The following is a 21,289-nucleotide window of genomic DNA, read 5'->3' as shown; positions in this document are numbered from 1 at the left end:
GATACCTTAGAATGCAATCCACAAAAGCCAGCATGCTAAGCTGGGAGTCACTTAAACTACTCAATGGGAGATGCTAAGGTGAGGGGTATTCTAAGCCCAGTCCCTCTCTGAAATAGCTGCCTCAATCCAGGCTGCGGGGAGGTGGTGATCCTTGTTTAGTGATTCAGGCTGCTTGGATACCTGAGGGTAGTGGTGGGGGAATGAGTTAGTTTCCTGTCTTCCTCCACATAAAATGGCCAGAGAAAGTGGTGGTATTGGTGGTGCCCATCTTATAACTTTTAGCCTAGTGGTTACAGCACTCACATGGGATATAGGAGAGCCAGGCTGAATCCTCCCATCTCTGCCAGAGAGGGAGAAAGACGACCCTTGTTCAAACTACTGATGTATGAGCTATTCCAATAGGGGGTTCCCTTTTTCCTGTTAAAGCTTTTCCACAGTGGACCAATAAAGAGTGAAAGTGATTGGGGTGGGCCACTGGACACAATTCTTAGTAAGTGCCACAGGGGGAAATAGTCTCATCTAAGCATTTATCTGAGGTGGAACATGTGTCAGAAAGGAAGTGAGAATGACTCTAGTCCAGGAGTTAGAACAGGCATCTAAGTTTGGAGTTTAAGCACTTAAGACCTTTATGGATCTAGGCTGACGCATGTGTATGGGACCATTTTGTATTTTTCAAAAATCCAACAGTAAAATGTTTATGGAAATTTATAAGAAGGTTTACAAATCTAAGTTTAGGACCCTAGATTTAATCTGATATAGAATTTCTATTAAACCCTCATTTAAAGGGTTCAAGAAACTATGCAATCATTACATTGGCAATTTCACAGAAAACAATTGCTCAAGTTATGAAAGTCCCACAGCTGCATGTTGTGTTCAGAGAGAACCAAGTTATTCAAGGTAGGAATCTAGAGTTCTGCACATAGGGAGCCCTACCTTGAGATCAAGCTCCCTAGCACTACTGCAACGCAACAAGAGTTTTTAGGAGACCTATAGCCCTTGTGAAGTCTGAACTTAATACATTTTATAGTAAGGAAAAGAGCTATTTGGATTTGTTGAGTGTTTACCATATGCATAGGTGCAGTCACCAGTGTAAGAGCCTGAGGAATTATATGAAGATTAAATGGTTTTACCACCTTTAAATGACCAGAATCATTCAACTATTTAAACTTTTACACCAATACCCCAAGAAAACAGCAGAAGCTGGAGGCATGAAGACAAAGGTCATGTTCTAGAGTCCCATCCATGCCACCAATTTGCTGTGTGGCCTTAGACAAACCTCACCTTTCTGGTTCAGCAACCCCACCTGCCTCACTCACAGGTACGTTTGAGGATTAGTCTACTTCTTCAAAGTCCAAGACAAGTGTTCCACATTTATGGCTCTCAAGTACAAAGTGGACAGATGGTGTGTTTTGTTACAGACTGAGCAGATTGTAGAAACAAGTTTAACTTACTGAAGTTCATAGAACAAAGTAATTTCTACATCCTACCATTTATTATGGCAAGAGAGTCTATTCATCTTGGTACAGGCAGGCATGGATTTGTATAGTTCTAAAGCAATATTAGATAAGTGTGAAGATTTTCAATGCTGGTGTAAGTTACAAGGGAAGTAAGGGGATAATCTGAGATCAGTGCACTGTCTTTTAGATTCAAAATGTTTTAAATTCACTCAGATGCTCTACTACACATTGTAGGAGCTCAATATACAGCCCTTTCAAAGTGCAGCAGAGGTAGAAGACATTTATACAATCAATGAATGAACTATTAATGTAATTTGCAGTTATTTCTATTTGCTGTACCCAACCCCTTTTGAAGCAAGCTGTGAAGCTGACCCTTCAAACCCTGAATGGTAAGACTCTCCAGTGCATTTAGTCAGCCTTAACAAGATGCAGTAGTTCTGTACTTGAAGTGATACTTTTACAGCTTCTCCTGGTCTCCCCCCTGCCCAAACGTATGATCTTTAAAAGGTTAATGCTGCATCTCTCCACAAGAGAAGTGAATGGTCTGGCTTTGACAGCAGAAAAAGTTTTAGTTAAGACTGTTCTGTTAGGTTATATCACAGGATATTCCCCACAGCTATTAAACAAGGAACCAAGTAGTGCTAGCCTACCTGCCAGATGACAGTGGCCCTTTAGTGTAGAGTTTACACAGTATTTATGTTTATGTTTGGGAACATTTTTATTTTGTACACGTGACAAGATTTTACACCAAGAATAGTCAGTTAAATAGTACAAATTTACATTCATGAGGAATGTTTTAAAAAAGTCAACTTAAAAAAAAAACCTCCTCAGCCCACAACACCCCCCTCAACATTTTACAGTGAAAAACTGAACAATCTAATTCACATTCCCTCACCCCAGACAGGATGCTAGTTGAGTGCAGCTTACAGTTCATCTTTTACATCTGTGGATTCCTGCAAAGATGAGAGAGAGAGTTAAGTTTATAGTCTCAAGACAGCTTAAAAAGACTTAGTCATCTTGATGTATAGATTTGTCTGTATATGAAGATCATGGCTTCCATGCATGATAGGATGCTTCCAGAGGCCAGTTTTTGCATCTCATTTTCACAGCACTCGTAATGCTTGTGACAGAAGGGATTTTTAGTCCTTTAAAAAGCTATTTTGTATCTGTTCACACCCATTTAACTTAATTAGGGGATAGATAATTGACAGATCTTTAAGACCACCCCATCCCTACAGGGGCTCCAGTTGTCTGCTTGTCCAAGTGAAGGGGAAGATGAGCTGCTATTTAATCTAGAACAATTTTTTAAAGAGCCTTCCAGGGTCTTTATATCAGATCAGCAAAAAGGGCAAACCCCAACTTTTCCCACTGTAGGCCACCTTTGGAATGCAATTATGATTGTGGTACATCTCTGCTCAGTTTGGGGGTGGTGGAGAAGAGACTTACAAATACTACCAATGCTGAGAAGTTTACTGGCTTTCTGGTCATGACTGTTGAGATCTTAACAGGAATTCAATAGTGTGGACTAGCAACCAAAACAGAACAGAGTTCCCTCCCATAACATTATTGCTGCAGCAGCTCAGAGTAGGTGTGGCAGATAAATTTAAGCAGCTATGAGTCCAGACACAGGGAATAGTTCTGTTAGAAGTAATTTTTTACTTAGTGCACTTTGTTTCTCTGCCCCCAACCTACTCCTGTACAAGCACTTCATTAAAAAGCAGCCTTAGATTCTTGGATACAATTAAGCAAAGCACCACCATGCTAACTCCAGCTTTACAGGCAAGAGACACAGGCTACAGGAGCCAACCACTTCATGTAGGTGACTGAACACCAGAACCAATCTCCACTTGGTATCACCAAGAGAACAGATGTATTTAGTTGGAAGAGGCCCTTCCCCAACCTAAACTCCTGGGAGCCAATAATATAGTCTGTTTGGTTCAACACTTCTAGTCCTCAGAATTGGGAATGAAGCAGTAGGCAACTGCAGTTCTGAAAGGAGAACCCCAGAGCATCACAGCTTGTGACCCTCTACATTAAAATAGTTGCACACATCTAAAAAAATGAGGGTTAAATTCCATTTGTGGGTGTTCAGTAACAAATTTAACCCTGAAATATGATTAACTGGAAACAAACAGTTCCCAGTTTTATTGGAAAGTATTAGCATTCTAATAAGAAATAGCTTTGCTGAATCTGTGGTCAGAAATAAGTTCAGCCACTAGCTAAATAGTCCATCTCCAACAAGTTATACTTCCCAATCTGCTCTTCTACATTTAAAGATTTTAGTAGATTCCCATGTAGTAGAATTAGGACAGGCATACACCAAGTGCCTTAGGAAAGTAGTCTTGCCTAAATCCCAGTTTAGGATCGAGCCTTAGACTACAAGATGGAGATTTATCTCAGTCTCATTTGAGAAGTTCAATGTATAACAAACTTATAATATGCTTTGACTTCAAGCAAGCTGCTACTCATTGGAGTTCCACAAGCTTTATCTACACTATGCCTCAATGAAGCCATGTTTTATTTGCTCCATGAAAACTGTTCACTTTGAAATCTGTTACTTTCATTGGTTTTAGAAAAATCTGTGAAATAGAGACTAGTAATTAAGAGTTATTCTGAACAGACCTTCTCTGTTTCGCTCTCATCACCATCAGCTTCTACTTCCTCCTCCTCCTCCTCATCTTGCTCTGCTTCAGCTGTGTCTTCAGGTTCTTCTGGCTCCTCTTCCACCTTAGATAATGTGAAATAAAGCTATTTGTTATTCCATCCTCAATAGATCAATTTGCTTGTCTTAATGGATAGGACTGAAAGTGGCCCAGAGGCTCACCTTTCTGGCCCATTCACCTGCCTTTGCACCATTCAGGTAGCAAGACCTGCCAATAGACCTTGATGTGCATTTCTTCAAGTGTGGCAATTCCCCAGTAGGCACATCTAGTATAGCTGTCTCCATATAGCCACAATTTTGGGAGAAGACTAGTGCTGGGGTACAGCATAAGAGCACACTGCACTGTCTTCAGTTGGTGCCAAGTCACTTGGGCAAAATGTGCCAAAATGACAGACTTTAAGAGAATCTTTGGAATGTGGCCAGTAAATCAAAACTGGGTCACTAATAACCCACCCTTGTGTGCAGAGAAGCTGGATAAACAGCAAGTGGGTCTAGATGCTATTAACTATGTCCCCAACTGTTCCCTAGAAAACATCTACACAGTATTTTGGAGTGAGCCTTCCAAGCCAGGGTTGACAGACTTGGGCTAGCAGGCTTGTGCTCTAAAAACAGCTGTATAGCCCCAACTTCAAAGCACTATTTAACTTCAATCTGTGGCTTATACAGCTAATTTTAAAAACTAGCTGAAGCCCTGTTGGCCCAGATCCATTGACCTGGACTTTGAAGGCTCACTCCAGAATGCTGTGTAGACATACCAATACATGCACACCCCTTCCCCCACCCCAAGTTGTCTTAAGGGGAAGGTTTTTTTTTCTTTTTTTAAAGTGCTTTGAAAATTAAGACCTCTGAGCACCAATTACCCAAAAGTGAAGGCAGCTCACCTTTGCATCAAGGTCAATATTTAAACTTAAACGAAGCATTCTTTCTATTCTCTCTCCATATTCCTTTGTGTCTAGTAACATATAGCCTGATCTTATGGTCGCTGTTTCGAACAGAACTACAGCAAGATCTGCAACAGTTTTATCATCTTCATTTTCCTGATTTGGAAAATTAAGGAAGAGCCATTAACCAGGGTTCATGCAGTCAAACAGTTAACATATCATTGCTTTGTAACTTCTGTTTACCTTGATGCGCCTGAGCATGTCCTTGATCAGCGGATGTCTAGGGTTAATTTCAAAGGTCTTCTTCTGACTAGCATAGTAACTACAAGAAGAAAATTACATCAGTAGCTAGCTTTTTAAAAAGGTAGCACCACTTTTAATTTGCCCTCTAATATTTAAGGTTTAGTTTACTTAGTCTAGAAGTTCAAATTCTGGAAGACAACTAAAATGCAGAAAGTCAGCTTTACATGTAATACTTAGAACAGCAGTGTGAACTCTGATATGTGCAGACGCGGGTTATCAATTCAGTCTGTTGTGCTTCAGTAGCAGTTTGTGAACAAACAGCTACACTTGCTACAAGAGGGGGTCACAAACCAATAAACACTTTCAATACTTAGACACTAGATGGATTCAGTTTGTTGTAGGCTTCTAAATGGTTTAATGTATACATTTATAAATATTTTCTGAATAACTTAGTCACTACTGTGACAGACCATATATTTACACTATTACTGCAAGTGGACAGAAAGTTCTGATTTGTCAAACAATTTAAACACTTAAGGTATTAAAACGACAGGTTAACTTAAAGACTAGGCCTGAGTTTTTGGAATCTGATCAGCTTGCTTTTACCATTAGTAAAAGCCCACCTGGTCTATAGCCTCACTATTGTTAACACTGCAGGGGAATGTCTGCATACAAAAAAGACTTTCAGTGAATGTACACACACACAATTTTGTAGTTTGGGCTGTTAATTAAGTGACTGGATCCCTTTAAATTAAGTTCTGTAAATATCTATAAAATTCAGTGATGTGTATACTTAAGTCCTTGTGAGATGACAACTAGGTAAAAATGAATGGACCTGTAAGAAAAATAATCCTCTTGTCAATATGGAGCACTGTTAATATGCATTTATGACTGCCTAACTGTGGCTCATATCTGTTGTGTTGGTAGACCATGATGTACAAGTATGAAAGCTTACTTTGTGGAGATATCTTTCCCAGTCTGGTATGCCTGAGCCTTCATAATTCTTTCCATGTTGCCAGACCATCCATACTGACTAGCCACCAGCGCACATGGAGACTGAGTTAAGCGTTGAGACAACACTGCTTTTTCAATCTAGGGGGGAAAAAAAAAGGAGAGATTGAGGGATCTCAATCTCTGTAATCTGAGAGATCACATTTGCAGTTGTCATAGTTTTTACTAAAATCTGTAAAATTCAAATACAGTCCTATATTTGTTATAAATACTTCAGAGGTGGCCTTGAGAGCTTTAATTTGGAAATAAGAGTCCTAATATCCCATTAGTATTTTTGTCTTCTAAAACCCATTGAGAGGTGAGCAATCTACATATAGAAACCAAAGTTTGTCCCCAGGGGGACAAATAAATGAATTAAGTCTGAGAGGATGAGGGTGAAAAGTAAAAATTAAAGGATTAGTCAGGCCATATTTTTTATTGTTGCACACATGTATATAAAAAGATGCAGAATAATGCTACTGTGAATATTGAATTCGTACCTTGTCCTTTAAAGCCTTGTCTTTCATCCAGGTTAAGAGTGGCTCAAATTCTTTTTCCAAAGCTTCCCGACTCTCCTTGGATTTATCACTTTCATCAAATTTCACTCCTTCCTTAGCAACATTCTGGAATCTCTTGCCATCAAATTCTGGCAGAGCTTGAATGCAGTATTCATCTACAGGTTCAGTCAAATAGATCACTTCATAACCCTTTTTCAGAAGACGTTCAACAAATGGTGAAGATTCAGCCTACAAATACGAGTTAATTAGAAACAAGTTTAATATTGCTTGGCACTAAATTCTTGAATTCCATTGCTGTAATATTTTCATAACTGGCATTTAGGTTACAGTTCTTTAGCCAGACACTGCTAATATCTAAGTTGCCTTGAACAGCAACAGTAATACTACAGTACAAGCAACTACAATCATATGGCACACTGAGCCTAGCCACTCTTTCCAGCAGTAAGACCTTGAATTACAACTAGATTGATTCCTAAACTCAGACAGGTTTGCTACTTGACTATTTTGCTTTATAACACTGAAAAATTTTTATTCTTGCCTCTTTTCTGTTGGATCCCGCCATGAAATAGATTTTGTCTTGTTTCTCCTTCATCCTCTCCACATACTGGTCCAGACTAGTAGTGTTACTTTCATGATGAGATGACTGGAAACGAAGAAGTTTAGCTAAACGGGTACGGTTGGAATGATCCTCAATCACGCCAAGTTTTACATTAGTACCAAATTCTTTCCAAAATGTATCATTGTATTTTTCTTCAGCAATCTTCTTGATCATGTCAAGAGTTTTACGAACCAGTTTCTTCCTAATAACCTAAGAATTCCAGAGACAAAATAGCAAGCTCACCCATACTGTTACATAAACACTGAGCACAACCAATCGTTTGAAGCTACTACAAAGAATGCTCCAACAGAATCTGTTAAGTACCACCTCAGTTCTCATGTTACTCTTCTGTAGCCATCTCTTTTTCATTTTCTTCCTATGAAGATGTACTAAACTTTGAATTTGTGGCAACAGTTTATGAATCATTCCACTTTGTATCTTCAAGCTTAACTTCTTTTCACTTAAAGTGATGTCTTGCTTTTTACTTTATTCCTAATTTAGATAGGATAGGGCTAGAAAGAATCTAGGTTAAATATGACTACTTGGGTATTTTGTGTTTCCCCATACTTACTACAATCATGTTACTTAACTAGAGAAGTAGATTTATCCATTTATCCAAGTAGCTTGTTAAATTATGTCTAAATAAGATACCTTTAGCAATTTATGCTGCTGGAGGGTTTCACGGGATACATTCAGAGGAAGATCATCAGAGTCCACCTAATTGGGGAAAAAAGGTGAATTTATAAAATAGAAGCAACAGTAACTTAAGCCAACTCAGTTAAAAACTTCAAGATACTTACAACACCCTTGACAAAATTAAGATATTTAGGCATCATATCATGGAAGTCATCAGTGATAAACACTCTCCGGACATACAACTGCATGTTAAAAATAAGAATAAAAGAAGTATTAGGAACGTTTGAGGGATGTTTAAGTTTATTCCAGCTTTCAGCATACTTATGTTTTTACCTTAATGTAATCACTCTTTTTGGATCCATATTCATCAAATAAACCACGTGGAGCTGTGGTGGGAATAAACAAGATAGACTTGAATGTTACTTCTCCTTCAGCAGTGAAGTGAATATAAGCCATAGGATCATCGTGTTCCTGTGGAAGGAAAATTACTATTTAGTCAGTGTTTCTTTCTAGAGCTTGTGTGTGAAAGCTATTCTTGTGAGTTTGCACTTGTGGAAAGAACAGTTGGACCAGTGATAGAAAACCTCTGCATAACTCTACTACTGATTTATATATCCTTTAGAAGGGAAATTTTATCTTCCTTTCATTCTAGATTTGAATGAAATGAGATTAAGGAGACTGCCAACTAAATACTGAGACTGAAATCTTAAACCCCAGATTATGGTAGTTTACTTCCATGTTAAATAGCATGCAACCAGTAGTTCACTAATATATTAGTAAAAAGAAAAGGAGTACTCCTTTTTTTGTGGATACAGACTAACACGGCTGCTACTCTGAAACCTGTTAATATATTAGTGAGCAGCCTGGTTCTACCAAAAGTGAGGAACAATCATTGAAACTGAAAAAGCAAACAATACTAGTGAAAAGTAATAAGAGCCATTACACAACCACTAGCATTTTCACTGGTATTTGCAAGGGGATATGACAAAAGTAGGATGTCTCAGTTGCAAAGATTACTTCTACTAGAATTCTGTAATGCAGATTTAATGTTCCCTGCAGAATTCCCCCCGCAGTCCCAAATTTGATTTTCACCCATATGCTTCTTTTCCAGTTGTGTGTTTCAAATAGATTAGTTATGTGTACACAATGTCTTTGCGTGCACAGGACCCTAGTGATGCCACCCTCCATCTTATATTCCTTGCCAGCCTGAATCTATCCCATCTACCACTGCATCCCTGCACCCAGCACTCCTACCCATACCTGGCATGGGGGCATGCATATCGCCTCTGGAGATGAAAGGGTTTTGCCTGGCAAACCATGTATATGACTGAACACAAAAACCACCACATGCACACTCCCTGACTCTACCTTGGTTCTCCCTTTCCCATTCTAGCCACCCGCTATCTTACAACTACTGCTAAGTCACCAACCCCCCCAATCCCACTTCAATGGCATGACCCAAAAGCCATACTATACACAGATGCTTGAACTTCGGACTAGACATGACAGACACACAAAGCAGTCCTTAAGGACGCTATTGCCCTCTTAGGCCAGATCATTACAATACTTGTGTGACTGTTTAAATGAAATTTAATTTCACTGAAACAGAGCTGTCAAAGATAGAGTTCTTTATTAATATGCCTAGAAATCTATTTCTCAAAAAACATTTCCTGAATCTTTGTATTGTTACAGGCATTCTTGCCGACAGCTATTTTGAAATAAATTGTCAAAATAAACGGAAACTGGCATGACTATACACTGGGTTATTTTGACAGTAATGTACAATATTTTAACATTGTGCAGAATTTAATATTTTGGTGCAGCATTGCCCGAAGAGTAAAAGATCATACAAACTCTTCCCCACTACTCCTCACACTCCCTTCCCCACCTCCCTCAATCAGAACAAGAATCTTTACTGAAAGGTAAGTTTAATGGTAGGTTTAAGGGTCTGGCCTTCCACATCATCACCTCCCATACATTACTTTAGACTGAGCTTATACTGTACCAGACGTGTACTATAGAAATTTGAAGCTTGTATCAAATTTACCTTAGAAAATGATTTGTAAAAAGCTTTGTATTCATCTTCTTCAACTTCCTTAGATGGTCTCTGCCAAATTGGTTTGATATCGTTCATAAGCTCCCAATCCCAGACAGTTTTTTCAACCTGTGCATGAAAAAAAAAAGTCAATTCTACATTGTTCAGCTCTTTTGTTTATGCCTGACATTGCTGATATTGATGTACAAGTTACATAAGAAAGTTACTGCTTCACTCAAGTTAGAAAGTTTACTTATGTATTGTCAACCTCTGTAGTTTTTTGCATGCAGAGTGTTACTTCACCAAGTGCTCATAATGTACAAGGAGCACACACAAGTTGCACATAATGCCTACCCTGAAGGTTTTACAGTCTGAAGTTTAAGATGTAGGATGCAATGGCAAGCACTGTGGTGGGAATGACTGAAGGGGACGTCACTGACAGTGGATAACTCAGGGTTTATGTACATGATGATTTACTCATGTACACAAGAAATGGAAATTATGCATGTTTTATCTGAATTTATATCAAACCAAAACACTAAAATTTCTCTTGAGCCTGAGTTTGGGTGAAAAAGCTTTCCAGTAGTGTTGCTGGAATTATTCTGATTTGGCAGTTTGTGTTATTTCTAATGGCTCAAGACTCTTGATCCCCCTCAGAAGCTTACTTGCCAATGTAAGAAATACATTAGAGACGGAGAACAGGGCTAGGTGTTCTGTAGAGAAATCCTTATGGAACTACCATTCACAAGGTACTACCAGTATTTCTGAACAGAAGACATTTTCTGCTGTTTGGCAATTGTTAGATCAAAATATAGTGTATTAGAATTTTATTTTACTGTCTTGCTAACAGCAGATTTCTACTAACACCATACTGATGGTAAACTTACTAGAAGGCACCATTGGTGCTAAAAACATATCATGCACATCTGGAAGATAAAGGGTTCTACACCCCTTAACATGGAACTGTAAACCAAGTTGTTTAGCACTCTGAAGTCTATCCTGCTCTCCCCCCCAAAAACCCCCAAATCCCACACATGCAAAAAACCACTTACCTTTTTAGTTTTTGGCTTTTTCTCTTCTTCCTCCTCCTCCTCCACAGCAGCTTCATCATCTGTTTCCTCTTTTTCTTTTACTTCCTCCTCTTCAATGGGCTCTTCTACAGTCTCAGTCTGTGGAAACACTTAACTATAAGTCCACTTTGCTTCAGAAGAACCTGGTCAAACAGCCTTTCCTTGCCTAGCACCCTCATGAAACAATGATTTATGATTGATAATCCAGGGGTTTAGATTTGAAAATCTAGTCACCATTTGACTACAATAAGCTGTTCTTTTAAATGAAAACTCTAGCACGTCAACTGCCATAATTTAAAATAATCCATGTAGTATTCTGCATTCTAATTATTAGTAGTATGTAATAATTCACTGAATAGCAAGAGATGTGAATGGGGCTACAGCAGAAACAAGCTTGCCTAAGTTGATTTTCAACCATTAGGTCTGAATTTTGTACTATACCACTAAAGACACTAACCAGAGGCATACACAAAACATCAGAATGTGAACCTCCAGTAAGGCCCCAAAACAATACCCTGGTGAGAAGCCCCAGAAACTACAAGTAGCATGGTACTTATTTCCACCATGATGCATTCTCTGCTTGAGGCTTCCACCTTTTCGTTTTGCTTCCGGCTATTAGATATCTGGGGCCACCGTGTAGCTTCTTGAAGGGAGAAGTAGCAGGGAGTTATGCTCTCCCTCCACACTTGGGGAGGTGAAAGGACTGGTCTCTGACTTATCCTTTCACCTGCCTCTTTTGAGTCATCCTTCTTATGGATTCCAATTTCCTCAGCTACTGCTCAGCTTTTACAAGTAGTGTAAAGTTGCCATAAGTTCTCCTGTTCCCCAGGTTTGAAGAGCAGTGAAGCTGGCCAGCATCTTGTCAGTTCTGCTGCTTTGGAAAAGTCAATTTGGAGAACCAACACCAGCCAAACACAAACCAATGTAGTTTTTGAAACCATGAGGATAAGTGCTTTCATAGGATGCTTAAGCTCTGTAGAACAGCCAGCTCAGGAAATTCTGTGATGAATGAGGGCACCCTATCAGGAAATGGATATTTCAAGCCTTTACATTCATTATATATACACACAGCACAAGTTTCAACTAGTTAAGAGTTAGAGCTATTTACCTTGCTGCTCCACACATATATAGGGAAGTTAATGAACTGTGAATATTTCTTGACTAGATTTTTAATTGTATCCAGCTCAAGATAGTCAGATGCCTCCTCCTTCAAGACAAGTCTGAAGAAGACAGTACAAGCGTTAGACAGGCTAGTATTTCAATACAATTTTGCTATTTGAATCTATGCATAAATATTTTGAAGAATCTAGTGTGTATCAGAACACCCAAACAGTGGACAGTCCCTTGGGAAAGTTTCAACTAAATTGGGACTAAGTCAACTCTGCTCCTTTGCTCTCCTGTCTTTTTCCAGAGGAAAAGCAGTACCATTATAGCTGTTCCAACCATGGAAGCCCAACAAAGCAGACTAGAACAGCTTTAGAAAACTGCATTTAAAGACGAATCAGTTTAGCATAATCATTGTTTGAAACCAATTCTACATCATTTACTAGACTTCAGAGTGGGGGTGGGGGGGAGAAGGAGGGAGAAGCGTGTCAAAAAAAATTCTAGTTGAGGATCTCCCAACAAATCTAGCATTCTTACAAACAAAAACTTAAATCAGCTGCACCAAAGAAACATACTGCAAATGAAGAGAAAGGGTCCACTGGAGAATGTTGAGTCACCCTCTAATCCATGAGCTGCACACCAAGCCAGTCCCAGAGTATAACTGAAATTGGCTGCTCAGAGGGATTTTTATTGTCAGGTAGTTTGGCCTTATTTAAGAGGAACTACTACATTTAGCACTTGTTTCATTTTTTCCACCACATTAAGTTGGGGAAAGTCTTCCTAGCAGTACTTGCAACTCAAGCTATCAGGACTAGGAAGTGCTTTCTCTTAGTAAAATCTGAAGTGTATTAAGTGAACAGGAGAAAAGGTAGAGACCTTAATCGTGCATTTTCAATTTTTATATGCAGTAACAGACAAAAATTTAAGATTTAACCACTTGAAGTTAATGGAAAGTTTGACAAAATTGAAAATGGCATGTTTCTGTTTGTGGTTCTTGCTATTCAAGTTTGATAAGCCTCAGATAGGAAGAGCAAGCCAACTGTATTAGCAGAAAGGACAGCCAACACAGTAGCCAGTTATGTCAGAGCAGTACAAGTATGGAGATCAGCTCTGAAGGGATCATTCGTTATTCTCTACACTATGCATTAACCTATACCAGAGCTTAGCACAAAGTTCTTTGTCAATGTGGACCACAGAAATTGACTGCAGCTATTAAAGTATTTAAGTTCGCAGGCACTTCGTTTGTTCTAGTCCACTCTTCTCCATCATTAAGTCCACTTTAGAAGACACTAGCAGTTTAGCAAGAGTACTGTAGTATGTACTTTTTCAGCTAATGTAGCTGAACTAAAACAAATTCCAAGTTTGTGAAAACTAGAAATCAAGCATGACCAAGCATACCTGTTAATATCTCATCACATCCTTAAGCTATGCAAGAAAGTGAAAAATTGGCAAAAAAACGCAAACACCTTTAGTCAGTAGTTATTTTCAAGTCCCTAAACCATGGCTTTGATTCAGGAAGTCATTCCTATTCAGGAAAAGCACTTATTCCAGGCTAAGGACACTATAAATGAAGAGTTACTGCACAGGATTCATAGTTAGCGTCCTATCATATTCACGGCCATGAAAAACGCATCACTGACCACAAAGTCTGCTCTTTTGTATGCTTTTACCCCATATACTATACTGATTTCACAGGGGAGACCCAAGTTTCTCAAATTGGGGATCCTGACCCAACATGGAGTTGCAGGGGGGTTGAAGGCAGAGCCGCCACGGGCAGCAGCGCAGAAGTAGGGGGTTGCGGTACTGCTACACTCTTACAGTAACCTTGCAAACCCCACACAACTCCTTGTTGGGTAAGGACCCCTACAATTCTAATACTGAAATTTCAGTTTTAAATAAATAGCTTAAATCATATGACTGAAATTGAGCAAAATGGACCATGAATTTGCTAGGGCCCTATTCATAATGCAGAGAACATGCTAATGAGCAAGGTATACATCAACAGCTTACTATTGGATCAGCTGCAACACTTACGTTATGGTGGTGCCTCTGCCTAAGGTGGCTCCTCTGGGGTCATCAATCACTGAGAATTCATTTGAATCAGATTCCCAAATGTGTTGAGTATCATTATTGTGCTTTGATGTGACAATAACTCTGTCTGCTACAAGGAAGGCAGAATAGAAGCCAACACCAAACTGGCCAATCAGCTCAGATGTTGACTGACTATCTTCTGGCATTTCAGTAATCTTGTTTAAGAATTCACTTGTACCAGACTTGGCAATGGTACCCAAGTTTTTAATTAATTCTTCCTTGGTCATGCCAATACCTGTGTCTGTAACATGAAGCATGTTCTTCTCTTTATCACACTAGAAAATGAATAAGGTAAATTCAGTTAAGTGTCACTTGGAGACAGCATGCATTGCATCTTGTTAAAGTTGAAAGTTACAGGTGAGATGTTACAGTAATGAGAAGACTCTTCATGAAGAAAGTCTACTATGCAAAAATCTGGCTAGAGCATGGATTCACATTAATGCAATAAGGGAAGACACTCTTGCTGAAGCAATGCAGTGGTTCAGCCACTCTTCACAGGAAGAGACTTCAGAGGCAGCCATAAATGTTTGCTACAACACTAAGACAGGGCATTTGAGGATTTTATGGTCAAACCAATGGTAGGGTACCAAGGTTTTAGTCGAAGTAGTTTACAAACTCTGGGATATGCAGAATGTTAAATACAAATTTATTAGCTTGGGCAAGTGAAAAGGTATTTACTAATGGCTGGAAGAATCAGCAGATTACCGTTAACAGCTAGCAGCTCTTACCTTTATTTTAATAGTGAGCTCTTCATTACCAGCAAGGGCATTGTCATCAGTCAGTGATAATAGCCTTATCTTATCTAGAGCATCAGAAGCATTTGAAATCAATTCTCTCAGGAAAATCTGAAACAATATGTATAGGGATGATAAACTTTATGCTAGAACTATATATGTTGACATTGTTTAAATAAACATATTGCTTACCTCCTTGTTTTTGTATAAAGAATTGATAATGAGTTTCATCATTCTGTTAACTTCAGCTTGGAAAGCAAACTTCTCAGATTTCTCTCTGATTTCTTTTATCTGGGATGCATTTAAGCCATCTAATTGAATAGCTTCCTCCTCTCTGTGGAGACAAAGTTAGATCTTTTATTAGGCCTTATTCAGTTACTACATAGTTTAGTCCAGTGGCAGGAGCAACTGAATTTGAGGTTACAGCAGACAGACCAATCTTAGGTTACTAAGACATTCCACAAACCATGGCATCAGGATGACAGTTTAGAACTGTAAGATTTGATTTTGACTATGGAACACTAAGTGTGAAAACTATTGGGAAAGTCTGATAACAGGTGAGTGCATTAGATGTCATAAAGGCTGGATCTCTCTACTATTCAGCAAAAATCCTACTAGTCCCTGGTAGGCTCCACTCTGAAGTTACAATGTACAATAACCTCTATGCTACAGAAGGAAAGGCATACAATGGAGGTTATTTCAAGTGTACTGCATGTGTTTGCCACAAGTCAGTGTACTAATATAATAGCCCTGTGGAGCATCAGCAAAAAGAAGGAAACTGATTGGTACCCAAGGAAGTCAATGATAGAGTCAAATATGTAACAGTGCAAACCAGCAACCATTTCACATGGCTATTATGTTTTACCTACCATTTATCTGCTTTTAAGGGGATTCATTTCATATAAGAACCACAAAACATGGGTTATTTGCTTTTTTAAAATAAAAGGGACTGAAAAAACCAGAGCTCTTTTTCCTGAAACAGTGGCCCTCTACCTTTCCAGACTACTGTCCATGCCCCTTTCAGGGGTCTGATTTGTCTTGCATACCTCCAGGTTACACCACCTCACTTAAAAACCACCTGCTTACAAAAAAATCAGACATAAAGAGACAAGTTTCACAGCCACTATTACTGAAATATATATTGTACTTGCATTTCAGTGTATAGTATATACAAGTCACTGTATGAAATTTTAGTTTGTATAGACTTCGCTGGGGCTTTTTACCTAGCCTGTTGTAAAACTAGGCAAATATCTAGATGATTCGATGTACCCCCTGTACCTCTGTTTCCCCCCAGGATTACATGTACCCCTGGTTGAGAACCGCTGCCCTGGAGTACACCACATTAAAAACACAAACCTCTCCCCCACCATAATACTGACTCCTTGGCCAGCAAGAAGGACGAGGCAGTAACCAGCACATGGAGCTCCAGGGTTTCACGATGGGGGCACAGCTCTTTACAGCACGATAGGTACAAACCTCTGAACAACTTCGTCATCGGTCCGAGAGCCCTCTCGGCTTTTACCCAGGTCATCTTCTACTTTGCCGTCCACGTCGGGCTCCTCCGCTCTAGCCGACGCTGGGGGAGACAGGGGGCGTTAGAAACATGGCCCACAACGCGGATCCGCCTCCCCCGCTCCGGGCGGCCTTCCGCGCCGCGCACTGCGGAAGAGGCTCCTGTCAGGACCCCGCAGCGGGCGACACGGCGGCGGGGAGCTTTCCGAGCGGCAGCCCCAGCGCCATGACCGGTCAGGCGGTGCACGGAGCTCCGGCCAGCGCGCCCCGCCGCGGAAAGCGGCCCCGCCCCCACCGCGGGGCGCAGCGCCTCGGGACTCAGGCCCCTGAGGGAGAAGAGCCAGCGCGGATCCCGCCATCCTCCGGAGAGGCTGAGGAGCCATAGGAAGGCGGGGCTGGACTCAGTGCCGTTCTCCCGAGAGTAGACACCCCCCCCCTCCGCCTCCCCGGGTTCAAACAGCCGCGCGCCCCTACCCCGAGGATCCCGGCCCCTCCCTCCTATTCACCGGGCGGAGGCCGCGCAGGCTCAGGCCACCTGCCCCAACCGCTCCTGGCCAGAAGCTTCTAGAACCCGCGGGCGGGCGGGCGACTCACAGGCTAGGAGCAGGACACACAGGAGAGCGAGTCCCCACAGCGGCTTCATGGCGGTGCCAATGCGGACCCAGGAGAGACCAATCGAGCCCCTGCCCCGCGACTCGAGCTCAGAGGAACAGCGCTACCGCCGAGTCTGCCAAACCACCAGCCAGGTGAGCCCGCCTACCCCAGCCTTATCACTGTCCGGCACGCGGGCGGGGAAAGGCGCTCAGCCAGCCACCAATCAGAGCGCACCACGCCAAACACAGAGCCAATGAAGAGCCCCGAAGGGTGGGGCGGGGTCCGGTCCTTGCCAATCAGAGCCTTCCATGTGCGGCTTCCTGCGGCCGGAGCGTGGCTACCTCTGATTGGTCATTGGTAGGAGGAGTCGGCCAATCATTTTTAATAGCTAGCTTAATCTGCCTGCCTTTTATTTATTTTTTTAATTAAATACTCGGAAATGTTCGACTCCGCGGCTATGTGACTCCCGCACGAATGAGAGCTGGGTGTAAAGCGATAAAAGTCTCCACATGGCCGGATCAATCCAAAGCATTTCCGGGGCGCCCAGAATGTTTGCCCTAGAGACAGTTACTACGGCAACGTTTACTTCCGGCAGGTACAACCTCAGCAGAGGCAGCTATAGGGGAGCGGGTGAGACATGAGTGACGGAGGCCAATACGGTCTCCGGAATCGCGCGGGGCTGCTGGCAAACAATGCTGCCGCCGGACGAGGGCAGGGCTAGGGAAGGTGCTCCCGCCATAGGGAATGTGGAGTGGGGAGCGGGTTCCCGGATACCTCTTAGACCACAACTCCCAGCATGCAGCGCTCCGCGACAGTGCGCTGGGACTGGCGTACTGGCGCCGCATTGGATGAGGGGATCGTAGTTCAGCGAGCTGCGGGCGCGCTGCATGCTGGGAGTTGTAGTCCTACGTCATAGTGCCTGCGTGTCTTCATCATGGGCTGGCAGAACGCCCCTGGCTTGCTGGTAGCTGTAGCCTCTGCATTGTCGTTGACTCTGGGACGTGCCTGGAGGGCGAGGGCAGACCCGCAGCGCTGGTTGCTCTGGCTGGGCCACAGAGGCCACGGCCCCCAACTTCTGCAGTAGTTTAGGGCCAGATTTTTAAAGGTATTTAGGCACGTAAAGCCAGTGAAAGTGCCCCCAGCTGCATCATTGGGCTCCTAGATCCCTTTGAAATGTGCTCTTGACGTCTGCCACTCCAAAGCAGTGACATTCCCATAGTCCCTGCCTTTTGTACCCTATATGGCTAGGGTTACCTATATTCCTGGAGGTTTCATCACCACATAAGCTTTAATATAAATCTTTAATTTCTGGAGACTCCAGGACAATCCTGGAGGGTGGCCCACTCTACCTGTCCACTGGGTGTAGCAGCTGGCTCCCTGTGACAGGAGTCATCATCATAGTAGGAGTCTTGCATAAGCTTGAATGTGTGTGAACCCTGTACACCCCCTCCCCACTTTAATCTTGCTCTGGGCCACAAAGTGCAAGACAACACTATAGGGCTGCCAGGAGTCTAATTGTGCAAACCTAAAGACCCATGCCCCCACCCTTCCCTGAGGCCAAGCCCCTGTCCAGCCCCATCTCTGAGGCCCTGCCCCCACTCACTCCATCCCCCCTCCCTCTGTCGCTTGCTTTCCCCTACCCTCACTCACTTTCAGCAGGCTGGAGTAGGGGGTTGGGATGCGGGAGGGGGTGTAGGCTCTGGGAGGGAGTTTGGGTGCAGGTTCTGGGCTGGGGCAGGCTCTGGCAAGGATGGTTCTGGTTGCTTCTGGGAGTGGTGCAGAGCCAAGGCAGGTAAGGGAGCCTGCCTTAGCTCCATTGCTGCACCAGACTTTTAGTGCCCAAAAATCTCCCGTTTTGGCTGAAGTAGCCTTTGGGAGAGTTTTCAGAGTTGCAGCCATGTTAGTCTGTATTCACAAAAAGAAAAGGAGTACTTGGGGCACCTTAGAGACTAACAAATTTATTTGAGCATAAGCTTTCGTAAGCTACAGCTCACTTCATCGGATGCATTCAGTGGAAAATACTGGGAGAGAGTGTGATTCCAGGAGACTCCTGGCCCAAGCAGGAGGGTTAGCAACCCTACAACAGAGTCACTAACAGAAACTGCAGGGTGTTTTTGGGGCAGAGTACACACAAATTGCAATTAGGTCATAACATAGGGGTTAGTGTGTTAAAAGTGTCAGAGGAGCTTGAATGACTGTGACAGATAGGACAATATCATAAATCCTTTTGAATTAAATTCAAGTATTTTAGGAGTTTACTGTTTTAAAAATAAAAAATGGGGGAGGGACTACAGCTCTCCAGGAACAAAGAACAGTGGGGGGCAGTAGTTAGGCAAATTTACTCAGGTTGTAATATCTTCTAGGAGTTACCACCACCTGGACAGAGGCTTGCATATATTGGTTCAAAGTAGCTTATCCAGGGACTAACAGATAAAGAGAGGACCCTTGGTTAAATAGCCTGAGTTAAAAACTGGCTCAGAACTTGCTGATCCAAGGAATGGACAGGACCATCTGTGCACAGGGGGCCAGATGGGTTGGAAGAACTTAGCCTAGTCTGTTTTATTATTCTGAGTGAAAGCTGTTATGAACATGTGACCACAAAAAATCCTTGTGGGGGGTGTGAAGGATTATACACTGGCTGGAATCCTTTTTGAAGTTGGGGTTATTTCTGGTAATCTTATTAGCATGCATGTAGGTTTTTATTGTTTTACTGTGTTTTCTCTGTAATGCTTTTACCTTGAGAATAAATATGCTCTCTTAGAAAGAGCTGTGTGGTAGCTTAACTGGCAATTACATTCTGTACTGTCTCAGAGAAGTAGGCCTGGTTAGGCAGGCTGCAGGGCCATAAGCAGGGTAGGGCGAGCAGGGCAGATGCCCAAGGCGCAAAGCTGCGGGGGCGGAAAAATGGGGCAAAGAATTGCTGAAAAAACTCAGCAGGGGGAGTAAATATGCTTGCTCATCCCGGGCCATTAAAATGTCTAGTTACAGCTCTGGCAGTCTGTCTTTTGCTGGGGATATCAAAATGTAGTCTGGGAACTGTGGAGCCTGGAAATATTCCAATTAGGACAAGGGAGAGAAACAAGTGTCTTTACACAAGAGAACTGGGGTGACAGCTGGGGAAGCCTGGAGCCTAGAGTGGGTGCCCTTGCTGGACCACAAGGGGAAATGCAAGTGCAGTTGTCTCTAATAGGGATCCATATATGCGTAACCTGAAAGTTGGATCTGCCTGCGGTAGAGTGTCTCCTAAACCCATGCTGGGATATTGGCTCAGTACTGACTCAGAGCAAAGAAAGGCTGGCAGCCTGAGTGTCTCCATGTTTCCCTGCTTTAATGTTTTAGAAGCACTGGAAGTTGAAAAGTGTTGAACTACAATATACCTGAAGTCCTTTTTTGCATATGAATAAGGCATTGGAAATGTCCCATACCCCAGAGTGCTTAAGTGAAAAAAGAGAAGACCATGGTTTTCATTTCACACACTGTCATCTATTCAGCCTTATATATGTTCAACAATAAAGGACTTCCAAGAAGAAAGATTACTTGGCAAACAACATTTTCCCTTGACTTAATAAACTCTGCACTTCACAAGTGACATACTTCAAAGCTATTTATCGGACAATGTCAACAGAAGAGGTACAAAATCCATCCTGCTCAAGACTTCACAAAACATTCCTGTCAAGTCTGTCAACAGCTAAAGCTTTGTCTGGACTACATAACAAACTCACTCTTCTTTCTTTGCATGCTGGGCCAGACATATGGCAAGTTTCACCCTGAAAACTCAATGTCCTTACCTCCTTGTTCACCTGACATTCAAAAGTTTATCCAAAGTAGAAAACACTCTGTTTTGCGGCAAAGAATGGTTATCCTTGGGTTCTTCATGAAGGAAGCCAACACTGCAGCCTGAAATGGAAATAATCCATGCAGCTTTTCTGAATGATTTGCAGTTTCAATATTTTTACTTCAGAGGTTATTGCTACACTGATGACAAACTATTGAATGCTGCAGATGAAGAGGGAAGAATATTTTTCCAGCAGGCATGTGAAGGTGACTATGAAAAATTAAGATTAAGAGAGCTCAAAGCCAGAATCATAAATAAAGGACTACCTGTCCGATCTTAGAGAGCTGTGTGAATGTGGAGAGAGTTTTCAAAGACTGGTCTGATGTAAT

The 21,289-nt window shown here is 41.9% G+C and overlaps 1 protein-coding gene across 1 annotated transcript; it reads right to left on the bottom strand.

Moving 5' to 3' along the window:
* Positions 1-2,134: 2,134 nt before the first annotated feature.
* Positions 2,135-17,592, bottom strand: HSP90B1 (heat shock protein 90 beta family member 1). Its single transcript, XM_037879741.2, has 18 exons — positions 17,126-17,592; positions 16,496-16,595; positions 15,212-15,353; positions 15,014-15,130; positions 14,229-14,560; positions 12,199-12,310; positions 11,073-11,189; positions 10,033-10,149; positions 8,319-8,456; positions 8,150-8,227; positions 8,001-8,066; positions 7,290-7,559; positions 6,734-6,979; positions 6,199-6,335; positions 5,244-5,322; positions 5,001-5,156; positions 4,080-4,184; positions 2,135-2,410 (listed from the first exon to the last, which is right to left on the bottom strand). The coding sequence occupies exons 1-18, from the start codon at positions 17,172-17,174 to the stop codon at positions 2,381-2,383; spliced, it is 2,391 nt and encodes a 796-aa protein (XP_037735669.1). The 5' UTR covers positions 17,175-17,592; the 3' UTR covers positions 2,135-2,380.
* Between the last annotated feature and the right edge of the window lie 3,697 nt (positions 17,593-21,289).

The sequence above is a fragment of the Chelonia mydas genome, chromosome 1 (genome assembly GCF_015237465.2).
Source record: "Chelonia mydas isolate rCheMyd1 chromosome 1, rCheMyd1.pri.v2, whole genome shotgun sequence".
NCBI lineage: Eukaryota > Metazoa > Chordata > Testudines > Cheloniidae > Chelonia > Chelonia mydas.
The sequence above is the reverse complement of the archived record's forward strand: the minus strand, read 5'-3'. Positions and strand labels throughout refer to the sequence as shown.